The sequence below is a fragment of the Oncorhynchus mykiss genome, chromosome 2 (genome assembly GCF_057628025.1).
Source record: "Oncorhynchus mykiss isolate SJ-2025 chromosome 2, ASM5762802v1, whole genome shotgun sequence".
In the NCBI taxonomy this organism is placed as follows: domain Eukaryota; kingdom Metazoa; phylum Chordata; class Actinopteri; order Salmoniformes; family Salmonidae; genus Oncorhynchus; species Oncorhynchus mykiss.
The window spans coordinates 73,057,051-73,069,149 of NC_143023.1; the positions used below are offsets into that span (position 1 = coordinate 73,057,051).

Genomic DNA, 12,099 nt, shown 5'->3' on the forward strand with positions numbered 1-12,099 from the left:
GGAATAGCAGGGGAACAACAGGGGAACAGCAGGGGAATACCAGGGAAACAGCAGGGAAACAGCAGGGGAGCAGGCACTCCTGTGCTAGGCATTCCAAGAGAACTACCACCAGTCACCAGACTGTCTCTGCTGCCATCTCTTAGCATGCAGGAGAGATTTTCACTTGTCATCTTCTCTTATTAATAATGAGTCGCTATGTGGTCCCCCAGACAGCCTCTGCAGCCTGATGACAGCCCTGGTTATGGCCAAGGAAGGGGAGGGAGATTATGGTGTGGTGGGAGGAAGATGGGCTTGAGGTGGGAGAGAAATGAGGCTGAGGTGGGAGGGAAATGATGGTGAGGTGGGAGAGAAATAAGGGTGAGGTGGGAGATGAAGGTGTGGTAGGAGGGAGATGGGGGTGAGGTGGGAGATGAAGGTGAGGTGGGAGGGAGATGGGGGTGAGGTGGGAGATGAAGGTGAGGTGGGAGGGAGATGGGGGTGAGGTGGGAGATGAAGGTGAGTTGGGTGGGAGATGGGGGTGAGGTGGGAGATGAAGGTGAGGTGGGACGGAGATGGGGGTGAGGTGGGAGATGAAGGTGAGTTGGGTGGGAGATGGGGGTGAGGTGGGGTTGAATGCATAATTGGTTCAATCAGCTGCATCTTCTTAAAGCCAGTCCTACAGAGATCTCGGTCTGAGCTCAATGCAGACCTTGAGGTTATCAGGATTTTGTCCAAATGGAGCCGGTTTGAAAGAAAACACAGTGGGACAATATATTGCCCAATGGGCGGCACACAGACTTGTGATGTGTTTTCTGGTTAACAGGAAGGCGTGAATTAATGATGTCAATCCTCAGCGACACCCTGGTGAAATGACAGATGGGACATCTTTGCGTGGTGTGACCACGTCTGCAGAGATATTTTCCCCGCTGTTATTTTAATTATAGCATATTCCTTTAAATAATCTCTAACTCTCTATGATGTACTTCTGCATATACTAAGAGTAGTGAGTCAGAGATGGAGAAATACACTATATATACAAAAGTATGTGGACACCCCTTCAAATTAGTGGATTTGTCTATTTCAGCCACACCCTTTGCTGACAGGTGTGTAACATTGATCACCCAGCCATGCAATCTCAATAGACAAATATTGGCAGTAGAATGGCCTTACTGAAGAGGATGCCAACTTTCAAGCGTGTCAATTTGTTAAATTTCTGCCCTGCTATAGCTTCACCAACAACTGTATGTGAAGTGGAAACATCTAGAATCAACAGCGGCTCAGCCGCGAAGTGGCAGGCCACACAAGCTCACAGAACGGGACTGCCGAGACCTTGCAACACTACCAAGTTCCAAACTGCCTTTGGAAGAACAGCCAGCACAAGAACTGTTCGTCGAGAGCTTCATGAAATGGGTTTTCATAGCCGAGCAGCCGCACACTAGCCTAAGATCACCATGCGCAATGCCAAGCGTCGGCTGGGGTGGTGTAAAGCTCCATTGGACTCTGGAGCAGTGGAAACGCGTTCTCTGGAGTGATAAATCACGCTTCACCATCTGGCAGTCCAACCGACGAATATGGGATTGGCGGATGCCAGGAGAATGCTACCTGCCCCAATGCATAATGCCAACTGTAAAGTTTGGTGGAGATAGAAGAATGGTCTGGGGCTGTTTTTCGTGGTTCAGGCTAGGCCCCTTAGTTCCAGTAAAGGGAAATCTTAACGCTACAGCATACAATGACATTCTAGACGATTTTGTGCTTCCAACTTTGTGGCAACAGTTTGGGGAAGCCCTTTCCTGTTTCAGCATGATAATAGCCCCATTGCAGCGCTAGCTGTGCCACCAGAAACTCTGGGTTCATGCCCAGGCTCTGTCGCAACCGGCCGCAACCGGGAGGTCTATGGGGCGAAGCACAATTGGCCTAGCGTCGTCCGGGTTAGGGAGGGTTTGGCCGGTAGGGATATCCTTGTCTCATCAGGCACCAGCGACTCCTGTGGCGGGCCGGGCGCAGTGCACGTTAACCAAGGTCGCCAAGTGCACAGTGTTTCCTCCGACACATTGGTGCGGCTGGCTTCCTGGTTGGATGTGCGCTGTGTAAAGAAGCAGTGCGACTTGGTTGGGTTGTGTTTCGAAGGATGCATGACTTTCGACCTTCGTCTCTCCCGAGCCCGTACGGGAGTCGTAGCGATGAGACAAGATAGTAACTAATAATAATTGGATACCACGAAATTGGGGAGAAAAAGGGGGGTAACATTTAAAAAAAAAAAAAAATATATATATATATATATATATATATATATATATATATATATATATATATATATATATTTTTTAAGACAATGGCCCAGTGCACAAAGTGAGGTCCATACAGAAATGGATCGGTGTGGAAGAACTTGACTGGCCTGCACAGAGCCCTGACCCCATCGAACCCAACATCAGTGCCCGACCTCACTAATGCTCTTGAGGCTGAATGGAAGCAAGTCCCTGAAGCAATGTTCCAACATGTAGTAGAAAGCCTCCCAGAAGAGTAGAGGCTGTTATGACAGCAAAGGGGGGACCAACTCCATATTAATGCCCATGATTTTGGAATGAGATGCTCAATGAGCAGGTGTCCACATACTTTTGGTCATGTAGTGTAGTTACTACTCAAGATATAACCCCCCCTGTGAGTAAACTGATTTATAATATATTTCACATTCAGTATAGAATTGAACATGTTAAAGTTGTGGAAGCTTTTATTTATTCATTTTCTTTTCCAATTGTATTCAAAGGCAGTTTTTATATTGATTGACGCAAACCATTTACTGACAAAAAGAAGAATGATCTGTATTGCCTTTCCGAGTGTCATCCAATAATATAATTTTCTGTATTAAATCATATTGAATAAACTAGCTGTAGGCTGTTCTCATTGCAGATGATCCATGCTAGTTTGATGACAAGTACTCTGTAACAGTAGTGGTTGGCGTGTGCTTTATATGTAGTAAGGTTGTTTTCTTTCCCCGGGCCCTATTCACAGTTATTTGTACATTTTGTTCAATTCAGCACACAAATACAGTACACTACACACACTGCGGAGTCATATGTGTTTAAAATTGGCCAGCTAACATTTACTGTAACTACCTTCTGTGGTCACGTGAGCCCCTGTCATAGAGCAGTTAGTCTCTCTGTCATACAATGTCTTGATCCTGTCTCATTACAACAGGATGTGCTAATTAGTAGGTCACCGTTTCCACTTTTAGCTCACAGATGGGATGTTTAAATCTCCTACAGATGATGTTACATGACATTGCATAACATTTTGCATGTTTTGCGGGCAGATGTATCCAGCACTTCAAACCGTAGGTCCCATGGGGTATTTACTGAGACAACAAGGCTACTACAACCAACAGCATTAGTCAGATATACAGCACCAGTGTCAATGCTCTGATTTAAAGCCAGTTAATTGTGGTTTAATAGCTCAGTGAGTTCCATTCCTTTCGAATCCACACAGATCCTCAAAATATTGGTTTAAGAGAACTTTGAGTTACACATTATAGTATTCTTTGCTGTGTATTATCCATTGAATAGTATGTTATAAAGCCTATTGCAGTAAATTAGGTTAGTCTATGATCATCAATAATATAATAGCTCACTATTGGCTGTAATTTTTATAGCTTGTTGCTTGACTGCTCTATGTAGCAGCTGGTGCTGGAGGTCTGGCAGAGGTGTCTGTTGTTGCAGAGGTTTCTGCTGAGCCTGACATCACATCCATGTACATACATATCTTCTCATCTCTCTATATACACATCTTCTATGTCTACTGATAGAGTGGCCCATAGCTGGGATGGTACAGGAGCAGGAGGAATTAGCTGTATCGTATATTAACCCTTATAATGAAAGCAAGCTCATTCAATGGCACAAAGTCCTCAGTCTTCTCAAGTTGACGCTCACAGTATTCAGGATGAAGATGGGGAAAGTGCCCCCAACACATGCACACTTTGTACAGCGAAGATGCGCATATTGATTTTTCATTATCTTTTCATTATCTTATTACCTAAAAGATCTGATTTCACAAATGTGCTGGTGTATCAATGGCCATCATCAATGGAGTCAGGGGCGGTGGCTGGAAATGTGGCTTAAGTTTGGCACGTTGGTGCGGCTTTCCTGATGGTATCAGAGCACTGAATTGCTTTCCATTGAGGAACAGCCAACCAGGCTTACATGCTTATTGGGTGAGACAGTGTGACAGAGTCGTAGACAGCGGGCCTGGAACAGTGTGGTGGTAAGCACTCAAAATGACAATGATACGGATGCCCTCTACATAACATGAGGCTTTGCTGAAGCAGCACTTTGTAATTCTATGACAGACATGGATGGCTTTATTTTACAGTGAGAGCACTGGAAATAATGAGAACAATGTATGAGCAAATGGGAGGTATTTTTAAAAATGTTTCATTTGGGATTGCAGTTTTTATTTACCCCTTGTTACACAAGGTTACGTTAGTCTGCATTTTTTTAATGCTTTCAAATAAATAGCTCTATCTTGTTGAATGTCAGAGTGTGTATTTCTACAGTAAATTGAACAACCTCTACAAAACCACATTTTAATGTGCATGTAATGCTGTATTCAGTGCTAGATTTAATTCAATTGTATATTCTGTTGAGGTCAGCAGTATTTGAGAGGACGAGGATGTTTGTACTTTGAGCACCTTTCCTGCTGCAGACTGCAGTCTATGAACCCAACTATCTGTTCGCAAGAAAAAGGTCCTACAGTTGAAGTCGGAAGTTTACATACACTTAGGTTGGGGTTATTAAAACTCGTTTTTCAACCACTCCACACATTTCTTACTTACAAAAAATAGTTTTGTCAAGATGTTTAGGACATCTACTTTGTGCATGACAGAATGAATATTTCCAACAGACAGATTATTTCACTTATATTTCACTGTATCACAATTCCAGTGGGTCAGAAGTTTACATACACTAAATTGACTGTGTCTTGAAACAGCTTGGAAAATTCCAGAAAATGATGTAATGGCTTTAGAAGCTTCTGTTAGGCTAATTGACATCATTTGAGTCAATTGGAGGTGTACGTGTGAATGTATTTCAAGGCCTACCTTCAAACTCAGTGCCTCTTTGCTTGACATCTCGGGGAAAAACAAAAGAAATCAGCCAAGACCTCAGAAAAAAAATTGTAGTCTGGTTCATCCTTGTGAGCAATTTCCAAATGCCTGAAGGTACCACGTTCATCTGTACAAACAATAGTACGCAAGTGTAAACACCATGGGACCACGCAGCCGCCACACCGCTCAGGAAGGAGATGCGTTCTGTCTCCTAGAGATGAACGTACTTTGGTGCAAAAAGTGCAAATCAATCCCAGAACAACAGCAAAGGACCTTGTGAAGATGCTGGAGGAAACAAGTACAAAGGTATCTATATCCACAGTAAAACAAGTCCGATATTGACATAACCTGAAAGGCTGCTCGGCAAGGAAGAAGCCACTGCTACAAAACCGCCATAAAAAAAGCCAGACTACGGTTTGCAACTGCACATGGGGACGAAGATCGTACTTTTTGGAGAAATGTCCTCTGTTCTGATTAAACAAAAATAGAACTGCCATAATGTCCATCGTTGTTTGGAGGAAAAAGGGGGAGGCTTGCAAACCGAAGATCACCATCCCAACTGTGAAGCAGGGGGTGGCAGCATCATGTTGTGGGGGTGTTTTGTTTCAGGAGGGACTGGTGCACTTCACAAAATAGAAGTCCACATGAGGAAGGAATATTATGTGGATATATTGAAACAGCATCTCAAGACATCAGGAAGTTAAAGCTTGGTCGCAAATGGGTCTTCTAAATGGATAATGACCCCAAGCATACTTCCAAAGTTGAGGCAAAATGGCTTAAGGACATCAAGGTCAAGGTATTGGAGTGGCCATCACAAAGCCCTGACCTCAATACTATAGAAAATGTTTGGGCAGAACTGAACACGAGTGTGCGAGCAAGGAGACCTACACACCTGACTCAGTTACACCAGCTCTGTCAGGAGGAACGGGCCAAAATTCACCCAACTTATTGTGGAACTTATTGTGGAAGGCTACCCGAAACATTGGACCCAAATAAAACAATTTAAAGACAATGCTCCCAAATATTAACTGAGTGTATGTAAAATTCCCCACTGGAAATGTGATGAAAGAAATAAAAGCTGAAGTAAATCATTCTCTCTACTATTATTCTGGCATTTCACATTCTTAAAATAGTGGTGATCCTAACTGACCTAAGACAGGGAATTTTTACTAAGATTAAATGTCAAGAATTGTGAAAACTGAGTTTAAATGTATTTGGCTAAGGTGTATGTAAACTTTCGACTTCAACTGTATATAGAGGACAAGAAATTGAGAGTACTATTTTTTCCCCTAATAGTTTACAATTCTTAATCTTGTCTTTGGTATGCTGTCTTGTAATATACTTGCAGTGTACAAAACATTAGGAACACCTTCCTAATATTGAGTTGCACCCCCTTTTGCCCTCAGAACAGGCTCAATGGCCCATGTTGACTCCAATGCTTCCCACAGTTGTGTCGAATTGGCTGGTTGTCCTTTTGGTGGTGGATCATACTTGATACACATGGGAAACTGTTGAGTGTGAAAAACCCAGTAGAATTGCACTTCTTGACACACTCAAACTGGTGCGCCTGGCACCTACTACCATACCCCAATTCAAAGGCACTTATATCTTTTGTCTTACCCATTTACCCTCTAAATGGCACACATGCAGTACACAATCAATGTCTCAATTGTCTCAAGGCTTAAAAATCATTATTTAACCTGTCTCCTCCCTTTTATCTACACTGATTGAAGTGGATTTAACAGGTGACATCAATAAGGGATCATAGCTTTCACCTGGATTCACCTGGTCAGTCGAATGTTTTGTACACTCATTGTATGTCCTTTTACATATTTTATCAACATTATCAGGCCAGTCCTTTCATGGTTATACTGTAAGTCAGCATAGTATATAAAGCCTTTCATGGTTATACTGTAAGTCAGTATAGTATATAAAGCCTTTCATGGTTATACTGTAAGTCAGTATAGTATATAAAGCCTTTCATGGTTATACTGTAAGTCAGTATAGTATATGAGGCCTTTCATGGTTATACTGTAAGTCAGCATAGTATATAAAGCCTTTCATGGTTATACTGTAAGTCAGTATAGTATATGAGGCCTTTCATGGTTATACTGTAAGTCAGTATAGTATATAAAGCCTTTCATGGTTATACTGTAAGTCAGTATAGTATATGAGGCCTTTCATGGTTATACTGTAAGTCAGCATAGTATATAAAGCCTTTCATGGTTATACTGTAAGTCAGTATAGTATATGAGGCCTTTCATGGTTATACTGTAAGTCAGTATAGTATATAAAGCCTTTCATGGTTATACTGTAAGTCAGTATAGTATATGAGGCCTTTCATGGTTATACTGTAAGTCAGTATAGTATATAAAGCCTTTTATGGTTATACTGTAAGTCAGTATAGTATATAAAGCCTTTCATGGTTATACTGTAAGTCAGTATAGTATATGAGGCCTTTCATGGTTATACTGTAAGTCAGTATAGTATATGAGGCCTTTCATGGTTATACTGTAAGTCAGTATAGTATATGAGGCCTTTCATGGTTATACTGTAAGTCAGTATAGTATATGAGGCCTTTCATGGTTATACTGTAAGTCAGTATAGTATATGAGGCCTTTCATGGTAATACTGTAAGTCAGTATAGTATATGAGGCCTTTCATGGTTATACTGTAAGTCAGTATAGTATATGAGGCCTTTCATGGTTATACTGTAAGTCAGTATAGTATATGAGGCCTTTCATGGTTATACTGTAAGTCAGTATAGTATATAAAGCCTTTCATGGTTATACTGTAAGTCAGTATAGTATATGAGGCTTTTTATGGTTATACTGTAAGTCAGCATAGTATATAAAGCCTTTCATGGTTATACTGTAAGTCAGTATAGTATATAAAGCCTTTCATGGTTATACTGTAAGTCAGTATATTATATGAGGCCTTTCATGGTTACACTGTAAGTCAGTATATTATATGAGGCCTTTCATGGTTATACTGTAAGTCAGTATAGTATATAAAGCCTTTCATGTTATACTGTAAGTCAGTATAGTATATGAGGCCTTTCATGGTTATACTGTAAGTCAGTATAGTATATAAAGCCTTTCATGTTATACTGTAAGTCAGTATAGTATATGAGGCCTTTCATGGTTATACTGTAAGTCAGTATAGTATATAAAGCCTTTCATGGTTATACTGTAAGTCAGTATAGTATATGAGGCCTTTCATGGTTATACTGTAAGTCAGTATAGTATATAAAGCCTTTCATGGTTATACTGTAAGTCAGTATAGTATATGAGGCCTTTCATGGTTATACTGTAAGTCAGTATAGTATATAAAGCCTTTCATGGTTATACTGTAAGTCAGTATATTATATGAGGCCTTTCATGGTTATACTGTAAGTCAGTATATTATATGAGGCCTTTCATGGTTATACTGTAAGTCAGTATAGTATATAAAGCCTTTCTTCTATCTGTCATTTGCTTTCAGACCTCCAGATTCTGACAATTGTAATCAACTCTATTAATCATTGAATTAGCCAACGCATGGGTGAAGTTTGTCATCAATACTCTGAATCCATACTCTGAATCCATACTCTGAATCATCATTTCAAAAGCTTTTGCTCTACTTTTTTGACAAGCTGCATTAACATGGTCCAAGTCTCAGCCGAGTATTTTATTTTGATATTTCTATTGATTGTCATGTGGTGATTTATGGCCCAGTGGTGTAAATACACTGGAGGCAGAGCCATGGATGCCTTTTATTCTAGGGGAGTCAATTCTTGGCAGTGATTACATTCCAGAAGGAAATGGTCTTAGATATATAGATATATAGATATATATATAGATATATTTTCCTATATTACCTACATTATATTTGTCGTGAGACACTTCTTACATTAGAGCATATGCATTGTACCATGTTCTTTAAACTGGTACAGTTTGTGTGGTGTGACTATGGGAGGTAGGGCACTCGATGCTCAGGGAGATCTATGTTTAAGCTTCCTTGTTGCATTTGCTAATAGTGCATGTCTTTGAAAATATTTCTAGCCTTTGGTGTGCTGGGTGTCCTTGCCTTGCCTGCCAGATGGAACAGCCTGGTCTCATAGAGTAGACGTAACATAGTAAAAGTACATCCGGAACACTCAAAATAGTATGATATGTTGCATTTGGTATGGTTATATATAGACAGAATGTTACTTAAGGCAAAACACAAATGGAGGGTCGTTGGTTGGGGTGAATGGGTAGGCGTATAACGTGAACGTCTAGCAATCCAAAGGATACGAGTTCGAATGTCATCACGGACAACTTTAGCATTTGAGCTAATTAGCAACTGTTTAACTACTTACTACTATTTATCTACTTTGTAACTATTTAGCATGATAGCTAACCCTTCCCCTAACCCTAACATTAACCCTTTTAGCTATCCCTTCCCCTAACCCCAACCCTAACCTTAACCCTTTAACCTAACTCCTAACCTTAACCCTGCCTCTCACCCTAATCCTAACCCTTAGCCTAGCTAGTGTTAGCTAACGTTAGCTACAACAAATTGTAATTCATAACATACATTCACAACATACATTTATCAAATTCGTTGTACATTTAGCAAATTTCTTACATATCATTCGAATTGTAATTGGTAACATATCACATGAATGCATGATGGACATTCACAAATTAATACATACCATACGAAACATAACATACCATACCAAAGGGAGTGTCTCAGATTTACATTCAGAATAATACTAAATGCTCTGAGACCAGGTTGGGTGGAATGGAGCAGTATACAAAAGTGCACCAAGCCACCCCCTCCCCAGGATGGCAACAAGCCACTGAAGCGGCCGCTGCACATAATGGAACCTAGTCTCGCCAATGATTGTTTGGAAATGTGATTTTGATGCAGTGAACAGTTTGTGTCTGTCATGACTGATAGCATCTTTGTTTTGCGGCTAGTAAGGAGAGGTGCAAGGGTACAGATAATGTTGGAATGCACTGGCTCTCAATGTTAAGCATGTGTAGTATGTGGGGGCATTCTTCCCTGAGGCAAACACATCCCAGTAGCCAATTGTTAGTTACAGCATCATATCAGTACACTGAAATGCATAGACTTAGTAAGGATTTATAAGAGTACTATTACACCACCCTGTCAGACACTGTGTCTGAAATGATTGTGGGTACCTATGCAGATAAGAAAGCAACCTTTGAAGTAAGCAGGTATGTTAAGTATGAATTAGTCATAAGTCAGTGAAGAGCAGGGTATGTTTTCCTCTCCAGGGCTGACTACAGTACATTAACATTTCATAGGTCTCTCTCTCCCTCTCTCCCTCCCTCTCTCCCTCCTAGTGTGTACACTACTTACCTCCACATATCACCAGGCTGTTAGTCCCCAACTATCTATAGGCTCTCCAGCACAATGTATTTTGTTCTCTCTGGCTTGTAATCAATGGCCTCCTCCCTTGCTAAGCTCTGGGGTTATCAATGTCTTCACATTGGCTACGCTGTGCAGAGTGCCAAGCAGGTTGGGATTCCTGTTCTCATCTTGCCTGGTTGAGCTGGAGTGAGGATGGGGTCCTACCCACACCTGGGTTTTAGTGTTGAAAATTAATTGAATAGGAGAAATACTCTGAAGTTCTGTTACAATGAGATTGTGAGAAAATATTCATTTGTTTAGTTGCATATATGAGTGCTACTTACAGAGTGTCCATGGTGTTCCGTACATTGTGTCCTCCAGGGCCGCTCCCCAGGCCCAGGCCAGAGCCTCAGATCTGGAGGTGATCTCCCAGCAGGTGGAGGAGGACAACCAGTGTCACGCTCCGGTCCAGGTGGTCAGCTTTGCATACAGAGACCTGCCTCTGGCCGCGCTGGACATCTCCCTGGCCGGATCCCAGCTCATCTCCAACCTGGACGAAGAGGACAACAGAGAGGGGTAGGTGGACACAGAGATTGTACCTGAAAACATCTCCCCTGTGTGTTTGATAATTGTACTATTAGCATAACTGACACAGAACTAAGCACTATCGATATTCTACCTTAACAGAGAAAATGTTTGCCTTCATTCTCTATCATGCTAGTAATAGCTCATCATAATGGTACCTGACATGATACTGAATCACTCAAATTCAAATTCATCATACCGATGGCGAGGGATCCTAAGAGGATATGTGTCTGTAAATACTTCAGTATCATCCTTACATTGTGAAGGCATTAACTGATATGCCTGTGAGCCTACACTATTTGTCTCAGTGACATCATTTCTCTTTGCTATAAAAATATTCCTCCATTCAACGTGCACTTTTGGCTCAAAACAAAGAGTTTTGTAAGCATCATATTGTTCCTGAAATGTCAGGCGCTGGTGGCTGTGTTGTCTATGCCCATGGGCCCTGTTTGTCCTGGCCGGACATGTTTCTCACATGGCCCTATCACTGCGCTGCAGGCTGAGTGTGTACAGGACACACCCCCTCTTGTTCTGCCTGTCCTCTCAGGAAGCGTGACTCACAGGCCATTGGCGAATGGTAGTGCGGCTCTCTCATCTATGCAGAGAAAGTAGACCAACACTACAAGCTTCATTAGAGCATCCGCCCGCCATTCCACACCATCCAAGGCCTGCTCTGTTAGCTGACCTCACCACGCACGGCTTGGACCTGGCCCGGCGCAGGGCTCTGTGGGACGCAAGGGGGGACAGATGGGTCCTAGTCCCATGCCACACACCCAGGCCACAGAGTGCAGGAGCTGGCAGCACTGGCATCACTGTGGGCATCTCAGGAGAACATGTCCATATGACACTATCATCCCATGATAGAGCACACAGTGATGTGGTAGTCACGGGATATCAAGTTGCATCTCTAAGATATTTCAGGAGTCAGGCTTTTATGGTTCAGTCCCTGGCTAAATAGCTATTTGTTTTGATGAAATTTTCTGGGTTGGAATTATATTTCCCTCCAAGCCTTTTTTCCCTTAGCGCCATCACACTAATAAGAGAAGATAGAGGTACCAGTGAAGCTGGAGATATGGCATGTTCATTGAACTCTT

General features: G+C 41.8%; 1 protein-coding gene across 1 annotated transcript in view; it reads left to right on the top strand.

The window, feature by feature from the left end:
- tmem266 (transmembrane protein 266) overlaps window positions 1–12,099 on the top strand; it is a 61,140-nt gene that overhangs the window by 3,290 nt on the left and 45,751 nt on the right. Inside the window, exon 3 of the mRNA XM_021571117.3 lies at window positions 10,802–10,996. Coding sequence (XP_021426792.1) covers window positions 10,802–10,996 — 195 coding nt within the window. The remainder of the gene's footprint in view (window positions 1–10,801; window positions 10,997–12,099) is intronic.